At 50.5% G+C, this 27,784-nt stretch overlaps 1 protein-coding gene across 3 annotated transcripts; it reads left to right on the plus strand.

Moving 5' to 3' along the window:
* Window positions 1–5,012: 5,012 nt before the first annotated feature.
* Window positions 5,013–26,689, plus strand: D2hgdh (D-2-hydroxyglutarate dehydrogenase). Of its 3 annotated transcripts, XM_036173752.1 has the most exons (11): window positions 5,044–5,097; window positions 5,362–5,451; window positions 6,186–6,529; window positions 9,840–9,897; window positions 10,475–10,614; window positions 11,967–12,160; window positions 15,286–15,454; window positions 17,855–17,998; window positions 19,069–19,211; window positions 24,140–24,305; window positions 25,844–26,689. In XM_036173752.1, the coding sequence occupies exons 3-11, from the start codon at window positions 6,196–6,198 to the stop codon at window positions 26,101–26,103; spliced, it is 1,608 nt and encodes a 535-aa protein (XP_036029645.1). In that variant the 5' UTR covers window positions 5,044–5,097; window positions 5,362–5,451; window positions 6,186–6,195; the 3' UTR covers window positions 26,104–26,689. The 3 variants fall into 3 exon arrangements, with proteins under 3 accessions (XP_036029646.1, XP_036029645.1, XP_036029644.1); XM_036173753.1 differs by lacking the exon at window positions 5,362–5,451 and having other exon boundaries at window positions 5,013–5,097; XM_036173751.1 differs by lacking the exons at window positions 5,044–5,097; window positions 5,362–5,451 and adding an exon at window positions 5,105–5,361.
* The last annotated feature ends 1,095 nt before the right edge of the window (window positions 26,690–27,784 follow it).

Consider the following 27,784-nt stretch of genomic DNA (forward strand, 5'->3'; position numbering starts at 1 on the left):
GAATTTGTATGCCCAATAGCAGTTCTGGAATGAAGGTAGGGAACTAGAGTATACTCTCTGTTTAACCGGTGTCCACAAAACCAGTGTTGAACTGTCCTTTGGAAATAGTTGGGGGTGGGGGGTGTATACACAGGGCCTGTGGAGATGCATCTGTGGTGGCTCCTTAAGTGTGACAGGATCCTGAGAGCTTCCTTTGACTTAGAATTCCTCTGGCATGTTTTCCAGTGTCTCACTCAGGCTCTGAGAGGTAAGAGAGCCAGTCCCTGGCCCCACTCCAGAAAAAGACTCACAGGACAGAGCTGGGTTACGCAATTTCCCGTGTAAGGAGAGGCCAGTTGTTTATCTGACGACAGGTGCATTGTTTTAAGATGGTCATGTCGAAATAGATAGATTTCCCCTCCCACTTTATCCAAGGAATGGAAACAAGGCAAGAAGGAGCTGTATCTGCCCCACACCGTACCAGCACGGTCATGTTCTACTGGACGGGGCGTCCTGCACAGCCTGTCCCAACCAGAGAGGGAGACAGGAGTGGTTTGTGTTTGTGCTACTGAGTAAGTTGGTCCATGTGGACCCTTCCTAGGCAGCAGGTGCCAGGCAGGTGGCAGCAGGTGCCAGGCAACTGTCCAAGCTTGTCTCTGGGCTAGGAAGAGCTTTGGAAATTCGGTTCCTGTGGCTTGAGGGGCTAGTTTTCTTCCTGGGGACTCCCTCTCAAACTCAGATTAGATAGACATTTTCATTTCTTGTTGTTGTTTTTTGGTTTTGATTTTATTATTATTTTTCTTTGTTTTGTTTTGCTTTTGATTTTTCCGGACAGGGTTTCTCTGTATAGCCCTGGTTATCCTGGAACTAGTTCTGTAGACCAGGCTGGCCTCGGACTCAGAGATTCACCTGTCTCTGCCTCCGGAGTGCTCAGATTAAAGAGATGCGTGCACCGCCACCACAGGTTAGACATTTTCATTTCTTTCTTTTTTTTTTTTTTTTTTTGAGACAGGGTTTCTCTGTGTAGCTTTGCGCCTTTCCTGGAACTCACTTGGTAGCCCAGGCTGGCCTCGAACTCACAGAGATCTGCCTGGCTCTGCCTCTGAGTGCTGGGATTAAAGGCGTGTGCCACCACCACCACCACCACCACCACCCAGCTCGACATTTTCATTTCTTAACTTAGACTTTTGTTGTACTAAAGGTTGTGAGGATAAGTTACAGAAATTTTTTTTTCCTTTTCTCTTTTTATTTTAAAGACTGGGTGTTATGTATCCTAGGCTAGCTCTGAACTCACAATGTAGCTGAAGATAACTGGTCTTTTGATCTTCCTTCCTACACCTCCCGGATGCTAAGGTTATAGGCGTTTGCCAACAGGTCTGGTTTTACAGTGTTAGGGACCAAACCTAGAACTTTTTTTTTTTGAGACAGGGTTTCTCTGTGTAGTCCTGGGCTGTCCTGGATCTCGCTCTGTAGACCAGGCTGGCCTCGAACTCACAAAGATCTGCCTGCCTCTGCCTCTCCAGTGCTAGGATTAAAGGCGTGCACTACTACCCAGCTCCAACTCAGAACTTTGCACGCTAGGCAAGCATTCTACAAACTGAGTTACATCCCCAGCCCTTTTATTCATTTTTTTTACCTTTTTTATTTTTTTCTTTCTTCAGTCCTAGGGGTCAGGCCTCGTGCATCCTTTAATTTAATTTATTTATTTATTTGGAGGCAGGGCCCAATTATGTAGCCCAGATTGGCTTTGAACTAGTAATCATCTTGCCTTAGCCATGAAATGTTGGAATTACAGGTGGGTGCCCCCTGTAATATCTGAACAGCCCTCTTATCATTTCTGGAAGCACAAGAAGTTTAAATCAGATCTTGTCTTGGAAGCTGATTTAATGCCTGAGATTCAGCCTGAGGCAGAGGCGTGTTTCCTGGTGGAGGCACTTGAGGCCACTTCAACTCCATCTTCAGCCTTCTCCTGACTTCCACCTGGGGCCATCCTGCATACTGGCTTCGGACTTTTATTTATTTTGCAAATTTCTATGATTATCTGCCTTTTTTTTTTTTTTTTAATTTACTTTTGACAGTTATAATAATGTCACCAAAATAAGATTCATACAGCTTGGAAACAACAGAATTCATGGTGTGGGGATTTAACTCAGTGGTGGAATAACTTGCCTCATGTGTGAAGCTCGGTGTGGATTGGTTGTATGGTGGTGAGCAAAGCTGCCTTCCAAAAATGATGGTCTAGGTTTGATCCCTGGCAACAAAACGGAAAAAAGCAAGAAGCAACATCCTTCGGGTTATTGTCGGTACTCCAATGGAGTGTTTGTTCCATTGTTACTGTCTGAGTCAGGAGGATATTCAAGGAAAAGTGTACCACCAGTTCTGGCTAGGGTGCTGCAGAAACACAGAAGCCATGCTGCTGCGTCACTGAGCACCAGCCCAGCAGCCCTGGTGGTCTCCATCATTGGACCAGATACTCTTTCATGCCTGCCCGTCTAGGCCTGGCTCTTAGACAGAATGGGTAGGGTGCCCCTCACAGGTCTCCATGGCAACCAAGGCTGGGTCTTCTTTCTGTCGTTCCCCTTCCTTATAAGTATGTCAGTGTTTTGCTAAGAGGAAAGAAATCTTCCTCCTTACTTTCTGTGCATATTATCAGTAGTTTGAATTTCTCCAGTTTCTTATAGAGGAAGCATGATGAATTAATAAAAAACTGAGCCCCAAGATCTGCAAACACGCTGGTGGTGTGATGGCCGAGCAGCACTGACCACGCGCCTGTCTAGCGGGCGAGGTCGGTAAGAGGCAGGCCACCGGCTTGTGGATGGCTGGGGGAGTGGCCGCCTGTTTGCTCCTGTGTACACAGCATCTTGTCTTCTGTCCCTCACCTGTCCCCAGAAGGCCTTGGCAAGGATGCTTCAAGCAATAGCACTGTCCAGAGATCAACTCCTCCATGTGGTACGGTGCCAGGGTTGGCTCTGTTATGAGGCTGGGAGGTTAGGTCTTCAGGGTTTGAGATCCACCAGTGAGGGCCATTTATTTGAGGCGTTGAAACCCTGTTTTCCGTGAGCAGAGGTTGGTCTTCACTGCCTCTGCCGAGAGGAGCTTTAAAGCAGGGGAGGTCCAAGGAGCGTCTTTTCCCTCAGAATGTGCTGTGGTGTTTGTTGTTCACCACACTCCATCCACCAGGATGGTGCAGCTTTAACATGAATGTCACATTTTATTTTCCAGGAATTATTACCCACGTCCCCTTTGTAAAGGAGAGATACTATTGTAAATCTTTTTATTAAATAATGTAAAGATGTATATCTGTATTTTTGGATCATGGATTATGGATATATTGTTTAATAAATAAAAGTATTTTTGGGAAGAAACATTTGAAAGTCTCTTGAAAGTCATTTTGAAAACAGGCATGTAGCATCCCTGTGCTGTGTCAGAGGTGAGTGTGTGTTTTGTTCATTCACTCTGTCAAGGTGCCTCTGAAGGACTTTGTGGACCTAGGATCCTGATCTGGGCGTTGTTGGGCCCTCAGGGAGGTCAGTGGCCAGTGCTGGGTTTCCACACTCTGTGGATGTGTGCATGAATGGGAATGCTAGCAGGGTCTGCCCTGGAAGGTTTCACGGAGGGGCGGGGCTGCCTCGGTCTCTGTAGAGCACTTGCCTGATGTGTGCTGCGCCTCCCCTGGATCGGGAACCTAGACCTGGGGACTTCTTGAGAACTGTCCTAGTCTGGTTGGGCAGTTTCCACACATACACAAAAAGACCCCAGACTGGGTCTTAACAGAACTTACTCCCCACGGTTCTGGAGATTGAAATCAGGGTTGACACCTGCTGAGGGCTTTCCTTGGGTTGCAGGCAGCTGCCTTCTCACTGTGCACTTACAGGGTGAGGTGAATGGGGAGTAGGAAGGGAGTTCGCTAGCACGGCTTCTAATTTCTTATTTTTGAGACAGGGTCTCACTATGTAGCTCTGGCTGTACTGGAAATCCAGGGACCAGGCTGGGCTCGAACTCACAAGAGATCCACCTGCCTCTGCCTCTCAAGTGCCGGGATTATAGGTGTGAGCCACCACTGCCAGGTGTGGTGGCATATGCCCATAATCCCAGCACTTGGGAGGTCAGGCAGGCAGATCTCTCTGAGCTTGAGGTAGGTAGCCTGGTCTGTATAGCTAATTCCAGACCAGCCTGGCCTACATAGTGACATGCAGGACTTTGAGCATACTAGGCAAGCGCTCTACCCATTGTGCTACATCCTCAGACCATAGTGTTGCTATATAAAAAGTCCTGCAGGTCTCAACCATAAGTCCCTCTCAGCCTTAATGACATACATGTAGGCCCCGTTCCCAGTCACAGTAAGGATTAGAGCTTTCACAGAGGACTCTGGCATATATACATTACTGAGTTAACTTAGACATTCCCTGGGACTGTGCTGAGTTTCCAGCCTTTTGCCCATCATGGGGACCATTTTGTCCGAGGCTGTGGTTTTGGGGGAAAGGCCCTGTGGCAACATGTTATATGGTCCGTGTACACTCCATGGTATATCTGCAGTCACTTCCCAGGGTGACTTAACAGTGAAAGCAAAGTCCACTTCTTTGGGTGGTGACTAGGTGAGTGACTGACTGCCGATTTACCTTTGTTTTTTCGCTGATTTATTTATTTGTTTGTTTGTTTATTTGTTTTTCAAGACAGGGTTTCTCTGTGTAGCCTTGGCTGTCCTGGAACTCACTCTGTAGACCAGGCTGTCCTCAAACACACAGATCCGCCTGGCTCTGCCTCCCGAGTGCTGGGATCAAAGGTGTGCGCCACCACCGCCCGGCCCTGACATATTTTCTTAAAGATTTATTTATTTTTATTTTACATGTATGAGTGTTATGCCTACATGTATGTCTATGTATGCTGGGACATCTACGTGGATTCTGATCAAAGCAGAACAGGTCTCCACAGGAGCTCACTGCCAAAGCACTGGGAGGGTGGAGTCAGGGCGGAAGGGCGGGGTCAGGGAGGGAGGGCCGGCACGCATGCGCACTCGCTCGCTCCACCCCCTCTGGTCGAGGCCTACGGTGGTGCGGGGGTGGGGGACCTGGGTGCGGGAGAGGACACACATTTTTCTGCAGTCGGACGGACGCTAGGGTGCGTAGTGGGCCGGCTGCAGTTCCCGGGCGGTGGGCGTTGGCGTCCGGGTCTATGCAGCCCGGGCTGTGGCCTGTCAAGTGATTGCACAGGTCGGGAGCGAGCCGGGAGTGCGGGCGGTACGAGCCCACGTGCAGCGTTTCCGCCCCCAACACTCCCAGGCCCTGGTGGCTGGAAATGCAAATAGCTTGTCCTCCGGGGCGTCACAGCACATGACGCATGAGCACGCTTCGCGCACGCTGAGGTGTGATTTTTCCGTCTCAGGTAAGGCGGAAGCGGCGGCCAAGTAGAACCTTCAGTTGGAAGGTGGCATCTTGTGGATAGCGACCTGTGTGAGCGGCCTTACCCCAGCCGGTATGCACTGTCGCAGTTCATTCCCCTTCCCAACAGGACATTTTTGTTGATGGCCCAGGCTTTTTAAAACTTGTGGCAAAGTAGACGTAGAATGTGAAATCTCCCATTCAACTCGTTTGGGTTCACGATTCCGTGATACCTTCCCTTTCCGGGCCTTAAAACCTAGTTTTGTTTTAAAGGGCAAGGGCCAGGAAAAGCGGTCGCTGTTTGCAAACGTTAAAATACAGCGCCCAAGAGAGAATGCACCACCACCACCAAGTATACTACTCAGTGAATTCACTGCACAGTTATACTGAGCCAGTCATTCAGAAGCGAACCCTTCTATGTGACTCATCCTTCATGTCCTGCAGCCTGACATCCCTTCCCCCATCTTTCTAGGGTCAAGCCACCCTCTTCTTCTCTACCCTAGTGACTCTCAACCTTCCTCATGCTGCGACCCTTTAATACAGTTTCTTGTGTTGTGGTGACTCCCAGCCATAAAATTATTTCGTTGCTTCTTCATAACTGTAATTTTGCTACTGTTATGAATTGTAGTGTAAATACTGATATGCAGGATATCTGATATGCGACCCCAAAGAGGTCGTGACCCGCATGTGGAGAACTGCTGCTCTAGGCAATGTGTATGTGACTTCAGATGTGGCACTGAGGTCATTATGGGGCTTTCCCATTACTTCATTGCTCATGAGTCGCAAGTTCAATGTATTTATTTGTTTGTTTGCTTGTTTGTTTATTAGGGCAGGAGCAATGGTGCTCCATTTGGTGCCCAGATGTTCTGCAAGGCTCTTCTGGGCATCTCCAGGATGGAGGAGGACGTACACTCAGGGAACCTCAGTGGGGCTGAAGTGGCTGGGTTGCCCTCGGGATATATACAGACCCTTGGCTTGCAGAGGGAACTCCTCCGTCTCTGGCAGCCCTGAGGTGATGCTAACGGCTGAGCGATACCCTGTGCAACGGCTGCCGTTTTCTACTGTCTCTGAGGAGGACCTGGCTGCCTTTGAACGCATCATACCTGGCAGAGTTATCACAGATCCAGAGCAACTGGCAGCATGCAATGTGGACTGGCTGAGGGCCCTCCGGGGTGAGTCAGGTCCTGGGCAGTGGAGTAAAAGATCAGAGGGCAGAGGCCAGGAAGACAGTGTAGGTGAGGGGAGTAGAGTTCACTGTGAGCATGCCTTCAATGCCTTGGAAGACACTACCGAGGTCTTCAGAGAGTCAGATGGGCAGATTGAAAAGCAAAGCAGTCCTTGGCTGGAGTGAAGGCTTGAGACACTACTGCCTACATCTTAGGCAGTTTTCACCGAAGGCATCCCTCTCAGTTCCAGAGGCCCAGGCTCCAAAATCAGGTGTGTTCTCTGCAGCCTCTCCGGGAGGGTCCTTCCTGCCCTCTGAACTTCTGATGACCCCAGGTGTTCCTGGAGCATCCCTCTGGCTTCTGCTTCTGCATTTATGTTGCCTCAATCCTTTGTCCTCTTCTGTTTTAAAAAAAGATTTATTAGCTGGGTGGTGGTGGCTCACACCTTTAATCCCAGCATTGAGGCAGAGGCGATCTTGGAGTTCAAGCCCAGCCTGGTCTACAGAGAGCTAGGGCTACATAGAAAAACGCTGTCCAGGTGTGGGTTCTGGGAACCAAATTCTAGTCTTCTGTACCATTCTTAACTACTCAGCCATCTCCAGCACTCAACGTGAGATCTTAATTATCCTGCCAAGAGCCTATTTCTATATTGGACTGGAGAGATGGCTCAGCAGTTAAGAGCACTGGCTGCTCTTGAGGACCGGAGTTCAATTTTCAGCACCCACATGGCAGCTCACAACTGTCTATAACTCCAGTTCCAGAGGATCTGACACCTTCACACAGTCATACAGGCAGGCAAAACACCAACACACATGAAATAAAAATAAATACATTAAAAACAATTTTTTAAAAGAGCTTATTTCTATATTCAGCCACTCGTATAGGGTCCTGGTTAAGATTCCATCCTGTGGGGCTCCATGTATCTCTATAGAGAGGGGCGCTTGAATGATGCTGTTGCTGTTACCTGTTGCACAGTTGGTGCTGTGAGCCTCCTCCTCCTGCACTTGTTTCCAGTGCTCAGTAGCCCAGGCCGAGCAGTAACTGCATCTCATTTTCTCTTCTGAAGTGATTTTCATCCGACTTGAAAACACATCATGACATTCTTGCTATAAAGAGAAGTGCTCAGCAACCATATACAGAAAATAATGCATTTGACAGGAAATGGGGACACTTGGGTGCCAGGCATCCTGGCCCAATACTGCATGGATGGTCTCTTGCTGGGAAGACCTGATAAAAATCCAGACATCACAGGTTCCAGGGGGATTGGAAAGAATTGTCTCTAGGTCTGTTGATGGGATAAAGAGGAACAGCAGTACAGCTGTGTGGACACTGGAACCCTGGGTCTCTGTTTACTGGGTGGAAAGGAGCACAGCAGAGCCAGTCCTCTGGGAAAACAGACTTTGGGTTTGTACAGAGAGATGCAGCCATTGGGCTGAGTGACAGGACAGTCTGGAGTCCAGCGTTGGGGCCACTGGGTCCCAAGACTATAGTGGAGAAGAAGAGCCAGCTGAGGAGACTGAGAAACCAAGCGAGCGACAGCAGGGAGCCACAGGAGTATGGTGCAGAGCCAGTGGGGAAAGGCTCAGTGAGGAGGCACAGATTGCTAAGTGTGATTCCTGATTGAGGGAGATGCCATTAGTGAACTTGACCCAGAGCTGTGGAAGACCTTGGTGGAAGATAAAAGCTGGAGCGGATTCCAGGCTGGAGGAAGGAGGCAGTTCTCTTGGGTGTTTCTTGGAATGGTACACTATCATCCAGGGGTTGGGGAAGTGAGGGCATGTTACAGGAGCCCAGGCCGGAGGAGTTTTGTTTTCCTTTTTCTGTTGTAAGATGAGAGCATTTTAGCTGGTTTATGGAGCTGATGGGGATGATGGGTAGAAAGGGGGGAAAGAAAGGCAATGAGCAGCAGGGAGCAGGGGTGGTGAACCGTTCACAAGTGAGCTGCACAGGTGTGGGACTCCAGGTGGCAAGCGGGTTGCCTGTAGTCGATGGAGGAAGTGTCATTGCTAGTGGGTGTAGAAGCAAGGTAAATAGAAGTTTGGAGGGGTGTTGGCAGCCATGGACATGCATAAACTATGGGCATGACTGTGTTTCTTCTTTATTAAAATAGGCATCAAGTCAGATTTTCAAAGGCTCTTGTTGGGGGAGGAGAGAGGAATGAAGAAGTATTAGAAATATAGACCTAGCCAACGAGAAAGACAGAGACACAGGATAGCTTTGGGAGGCCCTGGGTCAATATCCAGCCGCCTCGAGGTTTATTCTGATGGATTTTTTATACATTGCCAAGGGGAGAGGCAAAAGACCTTCCCCTTTCAAGATCAAAGCACAATGTACAGGCAAGGGTAGACCCTTCAAAACACCTGGTAACCACACCTGTGGCCAAGTCATCCCATTATGCAGCCCTGCTGGGTAAAGCAAGCTCAGATTCTCTGACCTTGAGTAAGGTCTTACTAGGGAAGCTCTGTGGGCCACCACAGATTTGTCCCCAATATGGGTGGATACTAAAGTCTTAATGAAATTCACCAGGAAGATGCTAGGGAGCAACAGAGGCATTGGCAGTCAGGCTTGGATGGGTGAGTGGTGAGATGGACGGTCCTTTGGTGTGGTGTCCTAGTTAGGGTTACTATTGCTGTGGTGAAACACCATGACCAAAGAGACTTGGGGAGGAAAGGGTTTGTTTGGCTTGCATTTCCACATCACTGATCATCACTGAAGGAAGTCAGGACAGGAACCAAAACAGGGCAGGAACCTGGAGGCAGGAGCTGATGCAGAGGCCATGGAGGGGTGCTGCTTACTGGCTTCCTTCCATGGCTTGGCTCAGCCTGTTTTCTTATAGAACCCAGGACCACCAGCCCAGGGATGGCACCACCCACCATGGGCTAGGCCTTCTCCCATCAATCACTAATTAAGAAAATGCCTTACAGCTAGATTTTTTTATGGAGGCATTTTCTCAATTGAGGTTTCCTTCTTTCAAATGACTCCAGCTTGTGTCAAGTTGACATAAAACTAGCAGTTAGCCAGGACAGGTGGATTATCAGGGAGAGGACCTGGAAAGACTAGGTCAAGGACACCTACACACTCTTTTTTTCTTTCTTATTTATTTATTTATTTGAGACAAGTGTTTCTCTGTGTAGCCTTGGCTGAACTGGAACTCACTCTATAGACCAGGGAGGGTGTCCTTGAACTCAGAGATCTACCTGCCTCTGCCTCCTGACTGCTGGAATCAAAGGTCTGCGTCACCTTCGCCTGTCGAAGGGAAGGATTGTGCCTGAGCCACATCCCTCCATGTGCTCTGACAAGTCTATTCTTGTCACAGGCTGTAGTAAAGTGTTGCTGAGGCCCCAGACCTCCGAGGAAGTGTCCCAGATCCTCAGGTAAGAGGAAATATCCTGCATTCTTAGCTGAGGAGATGCCTTTGGTCAGCGCTTTGCGACGCCACGGGCCACATTCATACCTGTCCAATAGAAGACTCCGTAGTTTACTTTCCTTGGGGTTCACTGGGTGCTTATGGGCAAGGGCATCCATTTCTTCAGATCCCTATTTGCAAGAGTACTGGCTGGAGGATGCCTCACAGGCACAGCCCAAGGGCTGGTGGGCCAGGCTCAGAACTCAGCCTCCAGCAGTGGGATTAAAGGGGGTGAGGGTGGTGGGGTTACAGATGCTGTTGCTGACTCTTACTAACCGTGAGAGGGCTCTGAAGGTATTTAGGCCACATAGACCTCCTCCCCAGGCCCCAGAGACGCCAGCCTCCCTTTCTCTGTGTACAACTTGGGGTGGACTGTTCCTTAATTTCTTCACAGAGTATTGGGGGAAGAGGCCCTGTAGCAGGAAGGCCCAGAATGGAGATCAGGTTTGGGAGACAGGTGTCGGGTTGTTAGCCTGTCCTTTGGTGATGGGTGGTTGTATGGGCAAGGGGATGCTGGCTTGATGCCTATGCTGTGTTTGACCCAGGCACTGCCATAAGAGGAACTTGGCTGTGAACCCCCAGGGGGGGAACACTGGCATGGTGGGGGGCAGTGTCCCCGTCTTCGATGAAGTCATCCTGTCCACTGCCCTCATGAATCAAGTCATCAGCTTTCATGATGTATCTGGTAAGCTTGTGTGTCTGTGTGCTCCAAACTCCTCTGACCTTCTAGTGCCAGATGAGGTTGTCTTTCCTCCTGAGCCTGGGACTGTGCTTAGGCTAGCAAATGTGTTGATCCGTGTGGTGTGTGTGTGTGTGTGTGTGTGTGTGTGTGTGTGTGGTGTGTGGTATGTGGTGGGTGTGTATGTGTGTGTTGTGTGTGTGGTGTGGTGTGTGTGTGGTATGTGTGTGTTGTGTGTGTGAGTATGTGTGTGTATGTGGTGTGTGTGTGTGAGTATGTGTGTGTGTGTGGTGTGTGTGTATGTGTTGTGTGTGTTGTGTTGTGTGTGTGTGGTGTGTGTGTGGGGTGTGTGTATATGTGTGTTGTGTGTGGTGTGTGTGTGCATCTGTGTGTGGTGTGTGTGGTGTATGTGTGTGTGGTGTGTGTATGTGTGTGGGGTGTGTGTGTGGGGTGTGTGTGTGGTGTGTGTGTGTGGGATGTGTGTAGTGTATGTGTGTATGTGTGTGGTGTATGTGTGTGTGGTGTGTGTGTATGTGTGTGGTGTGTGCAAGTGTTTGTGTGCATGTGTGTGTGTGTATGTGTGTGGTGTGTGTGGTGTGTGTGTGTGTGGTGTATGTGTGTGGTGTGTGTGTATGTGTGTGGTGTGTGCATGTGTGTGTGTATGGTGTGTGTGTTATGTGTGTGGTGTATGTGTGTAGTGTATGTGTGTGTATGTGTGTGGTGTGTGGTGTATGTGTGTGGGGGGTGTGTGTGTGGGGGTGTGCGTGTGGGGTGTGTGTGGGGGGGATGTGTGTGTGGTGTATGCGTGCGCCTGTGTGTGGTCCTGGCTGGGACAGAACTGGCAGCTGCATCAGGGCCATCCCCTGTGTGCTGTAAGTCACTAGGTGGCTCACACTTGTGGACATGTCACACAAGCCCTGTTTGCGACCAGACTTTGCTGGGCTGTGTGGCGGACAGTACGGCAGTACAGTGATGCCTGTAAAGGGCTTCATGGGCTTCTCCCACACCGAGGTGCCTTGCTGTGGGGGACTGCTGTTTGCGGCCGCCAGCAAAGGTTTTCACCTCCTAAGAGTATTTAAACAATGTAACTGGCGAGCCCAGTGCTCCTCCACTGTCCTTCCTCCCACTCACTCCCCTTAGTTATACAAGAACTCTTCTCCATTTTGGCCTTTCCAGTTTTCCTTGCTTTATATTGTAATTACAAAGGACCCAGTATTTTTTTTTTTTCTTCCTTGGCTTCTGAGAACACTCCTTCTAGGAGGTCCTTACCTACAGAGGACTTTGGGCTTTCCCAGCAGTGAGCCTTCTCATACCCCTAGAAATCCAGACGTTGTTGGTAACTCAGGTGCTCTTTGTAGGAACTCTGGTCTGCCAGGCAGGCTGTGTGCTGGAGGTGCTCAGTCACTATGTGCAGGAGCGAGGCTTCATCATGCCACTGGACTTGGGAGCGAAGGGCAGCTGCCACATTGGGGGCAATGTGGCCACCAACGCTGGTGGTCTGCGCTTTCTGCGGTATGGCTCGCTTCGAGGGACTGTCCTGGGCCTGGAAGTGGTGAGCTGGGTTCTGACAAGGTGCAAGCCTGCCCTAGGGATGCCCTAGCTTCAGTCTGAGGTCTTGGCAGTGGTGCAGGACATGGGGCTATGTTGGTGCGTGTGAATCTGTTCCAGGTTAGGGACCCTGTTGTAATGGTTACTGGCTCTAGGTGCCTCAGGGACATGTGGAGTCCAAATAAGGAGCCACCAGGGGACACTTCACTCAGGCAGCGACACTCTACTTGTACCAGACTTCCAGGAATTGGAGAAAGAGGAAGGTTAGCTAAGGCCAACTTGGTATGGAGTTACACCCTGAGCGTAGCTCCTGGGACCCTTGAGGCCCCTTCCCTGAACCCTTGCTATATTAGTTACTTTTTTCCGGCTTGTAAGTAACGTAAGCGAGGAAGGGTTTGTTTTGACTCCGTTTGAGAGGATACAGTCTATCCCGGCAGGATGGTGGCGGGAATGTGAAGGAGTTTGTTACATTGTGTCAGGAAGCACACAGCGATGAATTCTGGTGCTCAGCCCATTTTAACCAAGCTGGGGGTGGTGGTTGTCCCCATTCAAGGTGAGCTTTTCTACGTTAGTTAAATATGTCCGGAAACACCCACATAGACACCACAGGTCCAGTGCTCCATGGTAGATGGTAGTTTAAATTTAAAAATTGATCAATCTCTCTCTGTATGTGTGTGTGTGTGTGTGTGTGTGTGTGTGTGTGTGTGTGAGAGAGAGAGAGAGAGAGACAGACAGACACCTTGACTGTCTCCTATCCCTCTTCACCTTGTTTTCTGAGATAAAGTCTCTTATTGAACTTGGAGCTCACCAACTGGCTGGCCAGTGATGGGTGTCCACTCTCCACCTCCCAGTGCTGGGCTTATAGGCACAAATGGTCATGTCCAGCCCCCCCATTTATTTGTTTGTTTGTTTGTTTATTGAGTCAGGGTTTCTCTGTGTAGCCTTGGCTGGCCTGGAACTCACTTTGTAGACCAGGCTGACCTCGAACTCACAGAGATCCGCCTGCTTCAGCCTCCTGAGTGCTGGGATTAAAGACATGTGCCGCCATGCCCGATTCTCCATATTTACTGTATGTGTGCATGTGTGTGCATGCCATGACATACATGGAGGTCAGCTCGTGGGAGTTGGTTCTCTCTTTCTGCCATGTAGATTATGGGGATGGAACTGGGTTGCCAGGCTTAGTGGCAGGTGCCCTTACCCCCGACCCATCTCACAGGCTCTAGACCCAGCTTTTTACATGGATGCCAGAAATTGGAGCTCAGGTTCTCTGCTCGTGCAGCATGTTTAACCCACCGAGTGGTCCCCCACTGAGTGGTCCCCCTCCTCCTGATTTTCTATCGGTAAAGTGGATAATGAAGACTGACTTACTTATCCCACCTACTGGTGGGTCCTAAGGGCAGAGCTTCTGTCGTATTTACCAGGTATCCGGGGCAAATATAGAACCATGCTTTCTCCAGTTAGTGCGGGTGTCCCAGGAGCTGTTTTCTGGTTGGTTGCCGGCTACTACTGTTACTGTTGTTCTCTACTTACTGTCCTGAGAGTTCAATAGCCTCTGCCGTGAAGTACTAGCCACCGAGTCTCAGGTAGAGTTGGACTGTGGGAACCAGCAGTGGATGCCTTGAAGTCCTAGGGCCTCAGATGTGGGGACCTCCAGGCAGGGCTGTTCTCTGCTCTTCAGTCCTCCCAGCTGTGCTGCTCCTGTCATCTCCAGCTGTGCTGCTCCTGTCATCTCCAGCTGTGCGCCTCCTGTCATCTCCAGCTGTGCTCCTCCTATCATCTCCAGCTGTGCTGCTCCTGTCATCTCCAGCTGTGCTCCTCCTACCTTCTCCAGCTGTGCTCCTCCTTTCTTCAGCTGTGCTCCTCTTACCATCTCCAGCTGTGCTCCTCCAGTCTCCAGCTGTGCTCCTCCTGTCATTTCCAGCTGTGCTCCTCCTGTCTCCAGCTGTGCTCCTCCTGTCATCTCCAGCTGTGCTCCTCCTACCATCTCCAGCTGTGCTCCTCCTATCATCTCCAGCTGTGCTCCTCCTACCATCTCCAGCTGTGCTCCTCCTGTCTCCAGCTGTGCTCCTCCTACCATCTCCAGCTGTGCTCCTCCTGTCTCCAGCTGTGCTCCTCCTGTCATCTCCAGCTGTGCTCCTCCTGTCATCTCCAGCTGTGCTCCTCCTGTCATCTCCAGCTGTGCTCCTCCTGTCATCTCCAGCTGTGCTCCTCCTGTCATCTCCAGCTGTGCTCCTCCTGTCATCTCCAGCTGTGCTCTTCCTGTCATCTCCAGCTGTGCTCCTCCTGTCATCTCCAGCTGTGCTCCTCCTGTCATCTCCAGCTGTGCTCCTCCTATCATCTCCAGCTGTGCTCTTCCTGTCATCTCCAGCTGTGCTCCTCCTGTCTCCAGCTGTGCTCCTCCTTCCCCTTTCCTGGGCTCTTGCCTCTGAGGTTGTTCCCTGCCCCCAAGCTGTGTTTTGGCGTCCCCCAGCTCTGGAGGTCCCTTGCCTCTCCCAGACACGTTCCCTCCCTTTGCGGCCATGCTCCTGGCTCTCCTCATCCCTGTTCCCTGCTCTTCCTAGCCGAGCCCCTCACTGGACGAGCTCTGCTTCCAGCTGTGATTCCTGCCCTCTGCAGATGTGTCCCCTCTGCAGATGTGTCCCCTCCGCAGATGTGTCCTCTCCGCAGATGTGTCCCCTCTGCAGATGTGTCCCTCCGCAGATGTGTGCCCTCCGCAGATGTGTCCCCTCCGCAGATGTGCCCCTCCGCAGATGTGTCCCCTCCGCAGATGTGTCCCCTCTGCAGATGTGTCCCTCCACAGATGTGTCCCCTCTGCAGATGTGCCCCTCTGCAGATGTGTCCCCTCCCGTGTATTCTTTCCCTCCCGCAGCCAGACAGTGAACCTCTTGGCTGCAGATGAGGTTGGGAGCATGTTGCTCTAACTGGGGAGAAAAGTCATCCCTTTAGTCTGATTAATCCACCACAGGTTCAGTTCCTCCCGAGGCTTCATCCTGAAGTAAATGGGGGTGGGGTGGGTGGAGTGGCCGAGGGTTTATGGCTGGCTACTTTTTGGGGGGCGTTTGGAGTTGGGTCAGCGTCTCCAGAGAAGGGAAGGGTGGCTGACGCAGGAAGGCCTTTTCTTCTTGCCAGGTGCTTGCTGATGGGACCATCCTGGACTGCCTGAGCTCCTTGAGGAAGGATAACACAGGCTATGACCTGAAGCAGCTGTTCATTGGGTCGGAGGGCACCCTGGGAATCATCACTGCTGTGTCCATCTTGTGCCCACCCAGGCCCCAGGCTGTGAATGTGGCTTTCCTCGGTAGGTCCCCTCAACCTGCTTCTGAGCCGACCAGCGGAGAGTGGGCAGCTGCTCTGGACACGGTGCTGTGAACTTGGAATGAGAGGCGCCCGTTGCTCCTTGCCTCTCGGCTTCCTGTCTGGAGATCTGGGTCCTGGCCCCCCATTTGTCCAGAGTGTAGCCTGAAATGGGAGTGGTGACAACCTGTGTATTGTCAGAACACACTTCACTCTAACAACATTGAAGCTCTTCTCTTCTTTGTCCCACCGTGCTTGGATTTAAGAAGTGTGTCATGTGATTCTGAGAGGAACTGGGGCATGGTGGAAATCGCTGTGGGGCCACTGGTCCCTCTCTCTCCCCCACTCTAGCTCACCACAGTTGGCTGTAGCAGCCGGTACAAAGGGCTCCCATACCTTTGGACTTCCTTTCCTATGCGGCTGACGTGAAGCCAGCTTCTGTCTAGGGCCTGCCTTTGCTGACAGTGGTTTGTATTTTCTCCTTTACCCCTTTCGGATTGTTATCTGGCTTCGGTCTGCAGCTGACTCATTCACCTAAGCTGGAGTTCTGGAGGGAGGCAGGCATGCTTGACTCACCAAATCCTACCAGAGGAGGCGCTAGGTCTTTCTGTGGTCTGCTACCAGTCACTTGTTTTTATTTTGTCCTTTATCTGTTTATTTATTTTATTTGTGTGGATGTGTGTGCATATTCATGTGCGCGGGGCACACATTTCTGTGCATGCTTGTGGAGTCCAGTGGCCAACCTTGGGTATTGTTCCACCTCTTTTTTTTTGAGACAAGATTTTTCATTGTCCTGGTAATCACTGATTAGACTAAGCTGGCCAGCCAGTGAGCCCCAGAGATCCATCTGTATTTGCTCAGTGCAGGGATTCCATGTGTACACCACCACGCCTGGCTTTTTTCTTCTTTCCTTCCTTCCTTCCTTCCTTCCTTCCTCCCTTCCTCCCTTCCTTCCTTCCTTCCCTCCTTCCTTCCCTCCTTCCCTCCCTCCTCCCCTTACTCCCTTGCCTCCCCCCCCCCCCCCCCTCTCTCTCTTTCTTTCTCTTGTATGGTGTTTTACCTGCATGTACGTTGTTATGCCTGCATGTACGTCTGTGTACCATGTGTGTGCAATGCCAATGGAGGTCAGAAGAAGGAGTCAGATTTTCTGGAACTAGACTTACAGATGCTTGTGAGCTACTGTGTGGGTGCTGGGAACCGAACCCACGTCCTTTGAAAGAGCAGCCAGTGCTCTTAACCTCCGAGCCATCTCTCTAGCCCCATGCTTGACTTTTCATGTGGGTGCTGAGGATGAGACTCAGGTCCTTCTGTTTGGATAGCCAGCACATTACCAAAGACTGGGCCATTTCCCCAGCCCTCGGGTAGTCTTTTTAAAGTCTCTGTCACAACATTGTTTATGGGCCATTTCTTTAACTCCTCATCTGTCTGGTTCAGCAGACATTCTCAGTCTCTTGTTCTCTATAAATGCATCCAAGAGCATTTCTTGTAGTGGAGGATCTGGTTTCTTTCCTTCTTTATTTCTTTCTTTTTTTTTTTTTTTTTGGTTTTTCAAGACAGGGTTTCTCTGTGTAGCTTTTGTAGGGTCTCGCTCTGTAGACCAGGCTGACCTCGACCTCACAGAGACCCATCTGGCTCTGCCTCCCAAGTGAGTGCTGGGATTAAAGGCGTGCGCGGCCATCGCCCGGCGTGACCTGGTTTCTTATAGCGTCTTGTCTGTATATTCTGAGCTACCGTGGGTTGTAAGCAGAGCCTTGTTTCTCAGTTGTTTGTTTGGTTCCTAGAAGCCTAGGGTGAGGGTGGTTTCCTTTTGGAGGGGGCTGTGTTGCCTTTGCTAGGTAGTCCTGGATCTTCTAAGGTACAGGAATGTCATCTCCTACCACATGGTTTCTGGATCATCTACCTTGTGGATACAGTCCTTTAGGTCCTTTCTGCTTCCATACTTGGGGGCAGCTACCCTGGGGCTGGGCTGTGCCCCCCCCCAGCCCTATAGCACTGCAGAGATCTTAGGTGTCCATAGATGAGTATTTGATGAATTTCTGAGACCAACTTAGACCTTCTTGCTGATGGGTGAGTGAAATGACCCACATCTGATGGTCCTTGGCTCTGGACCCATGTTTACAGACCTTACCAGGATGTGCCTCTCTGATTCCTTCTGTCATTGTGGGTGCCCTGTGGCAGTTCTTAGGAATAGTTTCAGATCTTCAGACCTTGAACTTGTGGCTGAACCGTGGCGTATTTTCTAAAGCACCAAACCCTTCATGGTCACTCCACTTGTCCACTTGTTGTGAGTTGGGTTGATGGTGCTGCTGAGAAGGGGGTGGCCTGACCAGGCGCTGGGTGAGGCCCTGGGTCCCACTGTCCTTCCCTCTGCAGTGCCTGATGTGCTGTGTGTGTCCTGTTGCAGGTTGCCCTGGGTTTGCTGAGGTTCTGCAGACATTCCGCGCCTGCAAGGGGATGCTGGGTGAGATCCTGTCTGCATTTGAGTTTATGGATTCTGAATGCATGCAGTTGGTTGGACAGCACCTCCACCTGACCAACCCAGTACAAGGTACCGACCCCTGTGCAGTTGGGCAGCGCTGCCCTGCTGCTTTGATACCGTGGGACCTGTTGGGGCAGTGGAATGTCCCAGGCGGGCAGGTGGGCAAGGAGCGCTGTGTGGCCATGGTTCGTGGTGTATAGGAAAGCTCTGCTGTCTTTAGCCCTTGTGTTCTTTCTGTAGTAGGATGAACTTGTTTTATTGTTCTGGAAGAAGCCTTAATGTTGTGTTAAGGGGACAGTGCCCCCGAGTAAGTTAGTAATACACATTTAATTTTAAACAATAAGTTCTTGTGGTGGAAATTATGGCCTTTAGTATATAGTAGCCATATTTGAGGCTATCATCTACCAACAGGTGGCCTTTCCCTGGGGTTCTGGAGTTTTGTAAGTGTTATGGCGGGATATTGGATCATACTGTGAAAGTCTGAGACTGTGTGAATAAAATGAACCTTGGATCAGGGGGTGGAGCCAGTGACTAGTTGACAAGAATTAACCATAGAGAGTATGGAGGACCCAGGAAGATGGAGAGAGGCACAGGAAGGAGTAGGGAGGGACTTACAGGCTCGTGGGCCTTTTTGATTTGGGACAGGTTGAGAGACACTCTCTTGCTGGGTCTCCAGCCAATTAGGAAGGTTAGCTGGTTGCTTCTCGCCATCTCTGATCCAGCAGGTTTTCACCCCAACATCTGACTCCTGAGTCTTTATTGGTAAATAGAACAACTTGGATAAAAACAACATGTAAGAGTAGACAAGCTAGTTCTTAGAGCCGACAATTGCCTTGCTGTGCAGGTCCTGTCCCACCTCAGGCTCTTGGGAGGTACCCAACTGGACCCAGCCATGAGGCTGAGAATGAGCAGGGTGGGGTGTCACGCAGAGGGTCGCCTTTGGTCTGTTTTCTCTTCCAGCAGGAAACTTACATTTAAACCATGTGGAATTTAGCCTGCCCGAATGCTTCCTGTTCATAGGCCACCTTAAGCATCTGGGAAGAGTTGTCTTTGCCACGTGACCTAGAGTGACGTGGTCCTAACTCTGAATGCCAGCAGGTGGGACCGGGGCTTACACTGCATCTCCTGCTTCCTTGCAGAGAGTCCATTCTATGTCCTTGTTGAGACATCAGGCTCTAGTGCAGGACATGATGCTGAGAAGCTGACCAACGTCCTGGAGAAGGTGCTGAACTCTGGCCTGGTGAGCGACGGCACTATGGCCACTGACCAGAGGAAAGTCCAGGTAACATTGCTTTCCACCTTCTCTCCCTCCTAGGCTCATAGCTAGGACCTTAGCTGTCCAGCAGCCGTGTAGCGTGTAGTTACAACTGGGTTCCTGGTATAGATAGAAAACCTCCTTGCAGTGAAAAACGTAATTTTGCTATCTAGATCATTGTCACTAACGTAGCAAAATATCCCCACACCTCTTCCCACCTACAGGCTGTGTGATGAGTTGATCTACACTGACTGTGTGCTGGCTGTAAGTTGGCTACAGCTCCCCACAGACTTGTCCAGAGTGTGGAAGGCAGGAAGGACTGAAAGGGCTGTGGAAGGCAAGCCTGAAGGTCCAACAAGTCCTGGGGAATAGGGTGCCTAAGGAACAGGGCTTATGTAGGAGTAATTTTCCTATCTCAACTGCTGGTTCCAAAATAAATGCACAGAAAGTTATTAATGTAAATGCTTGACCAATGGCCCAGGCTTATTACTAACTCCTACCTTTTTTTTTTTTTTTTTTGAGACAGAGTTTCTCTGTGAAATAGTCCTGGCTTTCCTGGATCTCACTCTGTAGACCAGGCCAGCCTTGAACTCACAGAGATCTGCCTGCCTCTGCCTCCCAAGTGCTGGGATTTAAAGGTGTGTGCCACCACTACCCAGCTACTAACTCCTACATTTTAAATTAACCCATATTCCTTATTTATGCCCCGCCACCCAGCAGTACCTTTATTAGCATGGCACGTTCATCTCCTGCTCCCTCTGTATCTGCTGGGAACTCCAGATTCTTCCCTTCTTCATCCCATCATTCTGTTTGGCTTTCTGCCTAACTTTATCCTGTTCAGCTATTGGCCAGTCAGCTTGTTTATTAAACCAGTCACAGCGACATGTATTCACATAGTGTAAAGGAATATCCCACAGCAGCCTTACTATATTGTCAGGAAGCCATTTGGTCTCTTGGAGCGGGGACAGAGAACAGGAGGCATATCTGTTTGGGAGCTGCTCATCACTGAAACTGGGAGTTTTATTTTCCTGGTGTCTGGCCCTGGTCCTGCTGTCTGCAGTATGGTGAGTTGCCAGCAGAGGGCAGAGAGGCTGCAGGGAGCAGCCAGCGTTGGTCCTTGAGGAGAGAAAAAAAGAAGGCACCTAGGGAGTGTGAAAAATCCCTGAATCCTTGAACTTTGACCTCTAGGTTCAGCCTGTTATATATTCTTTTGTATTATTAAAGCTTTTTCTTTATAGTTCTGCTTGTTGTGTTAGTAGTTTAGTCGGTTTTTGTTTTTTGTTTTGTTTTGTTTTTTGAGAAACATTCTCATAGCTTCAGCTGGCCTTGAACTTGCTGTATAACTGAGGGTATCCTTAAACTTCTGATGCTCCATCTTCTGATCCACAAGTGCTTAGATGTGCTCTCCTATGCCTGGTTGAGGTGGTTCTGGTGACCCACCCTGGTGGAGGTGGTTCTGACCCACCCTAAGGCTTCTTGTTGCTAGGTAAGAACCCTACGAGCTGAGCTACATACTAGCCCCACCGTCCATGTTTCTTGAAGTGTAAGTGTACTTCATATCAAAGGTGTTCAGGGGACTGTGGCAACCCTTGTGGCCAATTTGATTCAGTGAGGCCGCCTTTCTGCCACAGATTGATTTTGGGGCTGCTGGTGATGATAATGGTACTCTCCACCTGATTTCGGCCTTAACTTCCTCCTTTATCCTGATGTGGTACTTTTATGCTCCTGATGGCAGAGCTGCTCACTCCGAGTCCTCAAGGTTCCCATGACCCTATCATGTCTCTGCTGGGTCCCCTCCGGGGTTTCCTAGGAAAGGTCTGGGAGAGACTGGGGTATCTCAGCATCCTGCTCCATACTGAACTGGTGTTGGACTTGGATTTGAGTTTAGAACGACCCTTTTCTGGAGACTGATCCTTGAATGGCTTTGTCTGGTGCAAGGATGGTTTTGAAGATGTTTCTGCTGACTTCTCATGTTGAATGAGGCCCTGGGGAGTCCTGAATTGCCCTGCCCTCTGGTCCTTGGTTTTTCCCTCTAGAAGCCCTGAGTTTTCTTTCTAAATTTATTATTATGTGCATGTGCGCATGTATGTGCATGTGTGTGTACTCATGTTATGGCATGTGTATAGAGGCCAGGGGACAGTTTGTAGATTCATTTTTCTTCTTTCAGTATGTGGATTCTGGGTATTGAACTCAGGTTGCCAACCTTACACAGCAAACGCCTTTACCTGCTGAGCCATCTCTCTGGCCTTTTTTCCTTTTTAGAAATTTATTATTGTGGGGGGGGGTTGGGGGGCTATGCTTCAGCAAACGTGTTGCGGTCAGGACTTTTGGGAGTTGGTTCTCTTCTCTTAACTTAGATTCTAAGGACTGAATGAGGCCATCGGACTTGCCAGGGCAAATGCTTTAACCCGCGGAGCTGGCCCAGCAGTGGGTTTTCTGACATGTCCTAAGAAGATGGGCCCTGTGTGGATCCAGAGATGTCCCGAGTGTCATTTGTTTTGAGGAGGCCGTCACATGACTTTCCCAGGAAGACCTAGACATGTATTTACTCCAGATAGGAGGTTCAAGGAAGAGTCAAGTCTAGCTGGCGACATAAAGGAATTTATTAGGGTTATTTACCGGCGCATGTCTGACTTGTGGGAAGTAAGTGTCTCAGAAAGTCTGAACCTCTTGCCTAACTAAGCTTCTGTCTATGCAAGTAGAGTTCTGCCTGATGTTGAAGGGTCAGACAGTCATTAGCTCAGATAACCTTAGGACCATGGAAGAGTCTGGGAAAGTTAAGATGATTCATGCTCGGCCTTTGTGTCCCCCCCCCCCCCCACACACACACACATACAGGGTTTTTCTGTAGCTTTGGAGCTTGTCCTGGACTAGCTCTGTAGAGCAGGCTGGCCTCGAACTCACAGAGATCCACCTGCCTTTGTCTCCCAAGTGCTTGGATTACAGGTGTGAGCTACCACTGCCCGGCTCTGTCTGCCTTTGCTTTTTAAGATGTATTCATTTGTATTTTACATGTAGGAGTGTTTCGCCTGCTTGTATATATGTGCACTGCACACCTTGTGCCTGTAGAGGGTGCCAGATCTCCCGGAACCTACAGACAGTTGTGAGGCGCCCCCATGTGGGTGGTTGAAAAGAACCTGGGTCCTCCAGGGGAGCAGCAAATGCTCTGAACCAGCACCCAGTGCTCTGAACCAGCACCCAGTGCTCTGAACCAGCACCCAGTGCTCTGAACCAGCACCCAGTGCTCTGAACCAGCACCCAGTGCTCTGAACCACTGACTCATCTCTCCAGCCTCTGCCCTTGCTCTTATGAAAGATTCTATCCAGCTGGAGAGATGGCTCAGTGTTAAGAGCACTGACTGCCCTTCCAAAGGTTCTGAGTTCAATTCCCAGCAACCACTTGGTGGCTCACAACCACCTGTAATGAGATCTGGTGCCCTCTTCTGGCCTGCAGGCATGCATGTAGGCATAACACTATATGTAATAAATAAAATAATTCTTAAAAAAAAAATCTTTAAAAAAAAGAAGATCCTATTGTTCTTCACTGTGACATGTTAGGCATCTGACACATGTCTCTTCCCTGCTGCCAACCTCAGTCCTTCCTTCCTTCCTTCCTCCCGTGGGCCCCCTTGCTTGCCGCAAAGGGCTTCTCTTCTGCTTTCATACCACGTGTATATACATGTGTGCACACGGTTAGCTACAGATGCTACATGTGAGAGAAACTGGTTTACTGCAGCCTGGCACATAATCGCTAATTGACAGCTGTCATAGGAGGGCTGCTCTCACTGCAGAGGCCTCTGACTCCTTCTCCAGACTGCTCCAGTCCTCGCCGCGCCGCCGGAGGCTCACACCAGCTTCCAGGCTCCGTGTGTCCCTTACGTCTCCCAACACTCGTGGGATGTCTCTGTGACTTTGGAGAACTAGGTATTCCACTGATTGGACTTCAGCACACCAGTGCAGTGACCGCCCAGTCAGCCCTGCCTTGAGCAGAGCCCTGGAGGAGGGAGGTAGTTCACACCAGTGCAGTGACTGCCCAGTCAGCCCTGCCTTGAGCAGAGCCCTGGAGGGAGGCAGTTCACACCAGTTCAGTGACCACCCAGTCAGCCCTGCCTTGAGCAGAGCCCTGGAGGAGGGAGGCAGTTCACACCAGTGCAGTGACCGTCCAGTCAGCCCTGCCTTGAGTAGAGCCCTGGAGGAGGGAGGCAGTTCACACCAGTTCAGTGACCACCCAGTCAGCCCTGCCTTGAGCAGAGCCCTGGAGGAGGGAGGCAGCACAGGTGAGGGTAACAGTTGATGAGATGGGAAGGCAGGAAGATGTCCCCTAGGGCCATTTGGGGGAGAGGAGCAGAGTTAGGGCACCGGGACAGCCTAGGAACACCAGGCCTTGGTGGCAGGACAAGCTGGAGGCACCACAGTACAGTGTCTACCATGTTCGTCCCAGAGCCCGATGTGCCTGCCTGTGGTGGGGAATGGCGAGTAGGCCACGTGGCAGTTAGGTGCAGTGACCTAGATGGCTGTAAAAGTTGAGAAAAACAGAGCAAAGCAAACCACTCTATCAAACAAAAAAACTGGGCGGTGGTGGCGCACACCTTTAATCCCAGCACTCGGGAGGCAGAGGCAGGCGGATCTCTGAGTTTGGGTGGTGGCTGACTCTGCAGAGGGCAGATAGGGCTCTGTCCTTCTTGTGGGCTTCAGTGTACGAAAGCCAAGTAATAAGTAATGATGGAATGGTTCTGAATGAACAACTTGCCCCAGGCTCCCTTCTGCTCTGCTTTGGTTTCCACATTCCAGCTTCCACTGGTCCCTCCAAGAGCCCAGGCCATCACGTACATATATGCAGGCACACCCAGCCCCTCTGCCTGCATCTGTGAAGACCTGGATTAAAGCCACAGCTTTTCAGTGACCCTGGCCCCGGAGCTCTGATGAGGTGTGCTCTGTTTCCTGTCATGGTCCTAGATGCTGTGGGCTCTTCGGGAGAGGATCACAGAGGCCCTCAGTCACGATGGCTACGTGTTCAAGTATGACATATCCCTCCCCGTGGAGCGGCTCTATGACCTCGTGATCGACCTCCGCACCCACCTCGGCCCTCGCGCGAAGCATGTGGTGGGATACGGGCACTTGGGTGAGCACTGTGAGCCTGGCCCTGTTAGCTGCACAGTCCCACGTGGTGAACTGAGTTAAACATATTACAGATAGCCTCACAGTCACTAAAATACATTGCTGTCGCAAACAAGCCCAAGTTTGAATTCTCCACCTCTCTTGTGTCTCGTCTGTAGTCTGTCTGATGTGTTTACCTAATGCCTGCCTGATGCCTGACTGTGAATTTGACCATGCTCCTATTGCTGTTTGTCTGTCTGTCTGTCTCTAACAAAGAACTTTATGTTTACTGAACAGCCCAGAAAATGAACGAGGGATCATTTACAAAAATCTTGAACAGAATTTCCCAATCGATTACGTTATTTACTCCAGCTTCCCCCAACTGGCCCCAGAGTACTCAAACAAACAGCCTTGTAACATACACTATCAAGTTCTCTCCGCATTGCCTCCAATATTATGCCAGAGCTTTGTTATTTAGGGTTGTTTCTCAACCTGTTTTCAGCAAATGATTGCCATCACGTACATATATACAGATAACGTGTTGCCCTCTGAGTCAGGGGCATGAAAGAGTAATTTAAGACTATACCTATGCATTAGTTTAGGTTGTAAAAGCTGATTACATGGGGTAAGTCCAAGTCACCTAAGCTTGGTGGTTACATTGTTTTCTTAGAGGCAGGTTGGTTACACAAACAGGCTGAGTACCTGCCAGGGTATCAGGTCAATTATGCCACCTTATATTAACTCGGCTTTAAGACCCAGCCAAAGGTTCCAGTTTCTTAGAATGTAAGAGGTATTTTCCTAAACCAGTGTCATTCCAGTGACCTCCATAGCTAACTTGTTAACTGAGTTCTGTGTTTGCGCAAGCCCTGGACTGAGAAGATGCCATGGCTTTCTCTCTGTCTCTTTTCTTTGGTTTTGGTTTTGGTTTTTGAGACAAGGTGTCACTCCGCAGCCCCGGCGGGCTTGGATTTCACTCTGCAGTCCAGGCTGGCGTCAAACTCATGGAGATCCACCTGTCTCTGCTTCCCGAGTGCTGGGATTGAGGTGTGCACCCCCACACTCTGCTGTTGTTTCTCTCATTCCAAGTATTGTTTGAAAAGTCCCCTGCAGTGTAGCGGGATGGTTCTCACAGCCTGTCTCCGTAGTCCAAAGTCACTTTCCAGTTATTTTGGGGAGGGTGGGAAAGTGATGCTTTAGGTCATGGTGTGGATGGACAGGAATGACCTGTTCATTCCTCCCATTCTCTGGCATCTTCAGTTGAATCATGGGAAATGTGCGGGGGTGGGGAGAGCAGTGTGCCTGTGGACTTCCTGCTGCTTCCCACCTGGCTCTGAGCAGGGGCTCAATTGCCCCAAGTACTCTAAGATGGGGCTCAGCAGCTGCCATTCAGAGTCATGGAGGGTTGAAGGAATGGGCAAGGGTTGTGGCTCAGAACCAGGACGGGCAGGGTGCAGTCACCTGGCTAGGGGGCAGCACATCTCAGCGGGTATTAGAAGAATGAGCTGACCTTTTGGGCAGATTTCGGGGCCTGCCCAGCCTAACTGTTGTTCCCTTGTTCCCCAGGGGATGGGAACCTTCACCTGAATGTGACAGCAGAGGCCTTTAGCCAGGAGCTGCTTACTGCCTTGGAGCCCTACGTGTACGCCTGGACCGCAGAGCAGCGGGGCAGTGTCAGTGCTGAGCATGGCCTAGGCTTCAAGAAGAAGAACGTACTCAGCTACAGCAAGCCACCTGTGGCTGTGAAGCTTATGCAAGAGCTTAAGGCCCTGCTGGACCCCAAAGGCATCCTGAACCCCTATAAGACTCTGCCTGCCCAGGCCTAACTGGAGCTGCAAGACGATAGGACCTTGGGCACGCAGGGTTGGGAGGTCTTGGGTTACAGGATTCCCATCTGATAACACCCGCAACAGACCAGGTTACTGTCTCTCATTGGCTAGCTGGGAGCCAACTCTGAGGACCCTCTGGGCCGGGCTGCCTTTCTGTGGGGTGAGCAGAGCAGACAGAGCTGTCTGGCTCTTCTCTGCTCTCCTTCCAGCTCACTGTGGACAGATTAAGTGGGTGCGTGGGCAGTTTTCCCACTCCCGAACAGGCCAGATCTCAGCCGCTCCAAGGTGGCCGGTGGAGACCCACCCTGTTGCAACTCTGGGAAGAGTGCCATGTGATCTTGTTACTGGATGGATCTCTGTGTGGTGTGTGTCCTGTGAGGGCTACAGCAGAGTTGTCCAGCCCCAAGTCAGTTACCACGATGACCCAGAGCACCACAGCTTATTCACACGGGGCTGAGTGGAGTCTACTGTCATACCAAGCCGGTCTTGGATTGGTAACAGACCAGGACAGATCATCTTCCTTGCTCCACCTCCTCACTTTTTTTTATTTGTTTGTTTAGCCCTGGCTGTTCTGAAACTTACTCTATAGACCAGACTGACCTTTAACTCACAGACATCCTCCTGCCTGTGCCTCTGCCTCCTGAGTGCTGTGATGAAAGGCAAGCGCCACCACACCCAGCTTATGTTGTTCCTGAAGCCCTGTCTGGTTGGTAAACAGGTGTGGTGGGCTGTGATTGTCTGCAGAGCTTGACCTTTTGGCTGTGGGACTGTTCCCAGACTCAAGTGAGAGAGGAAAGTTTCAGTCACGGGCATACCCGTGTGGTCTACACACTGTCCTCATGACCTAGAGTCCAGGCTGTCTGGGGAGTTGAACATACCTATCTTCTCTTTTGCTATTGCAGTTTCCAGGAAAAAATCTAAATTATGCCCTGCTGGTGCTGCTGCTGCTGTTGCTAGAAAGTTCTTCACATAAAGTTAATTGTAAACTTCTGGTTCATCGCATCCCTCATATTTGGTGCTTCCTGGGTTCCTAATATGTCTTCACATGGGGATTAGGAAGTAAATGTGGCGGTAGTGGGTATTTGAAGAGGGAGAGGCTGTAGCCACCCTACCCACTAGCGTGGTCCAAAGAGGTAGAGTGGATGTGGAGAAACCTCAGGCCTCTGACCCAGCCATTCCCCTAATACCTACAGTCTCACGCCTCAACACAGGAAGAAGAATAAGCTTATCGTCAGAAGATGACAATCCCCCTGTGGCAGAGAGCTGGGTGTGGCGATGCTTGCTTGTAATTCAGCATTCAGGGGGCAGAGGCAGGCCGATCTCTGAATTGGAGAGTTCCAAGCCAGCCAAGGCTCCGTAGGGAGATTCTGACTTAAAAAGCAAGAACAGATGACCCCAGAGGCTGACTACTCCCATTCCAAGGCAGACAGGAAGTCTCCAGTGTGCAAACTGGGAGGGGCTATTGTGTTTGGATTAGAAGTTTAGGATTCCACCTCCAGACATCTAAAGTGTTGGAATATGAGACCCAGTTACCTAAGCAGGATGGTGGGAGGAGCATAGCCCGGGCCAGCAGATGCTCAGAGAGCATGGCCTGGCAGTCTCAGCCCTAGGAAAGATGGTTGGGGCATGGGCAGGCCCTGCCCAGGACTACAAGGGGCTATGTGGTCCTCCAGTGCAG

This window comes from Onychomys torridus, chromosome 23, assembly GCF_903995425.1.
Source record: "Onychomys torridus chromosome 23, mOncTor1.1, whole genome shotgun sequence".
NCBI classification, from domain to species: Eukaryota; Metazoa; Chordata; class Mammalia; order Rodentia; family Cricetidae; genus Onychomys; species Onychomys torridus.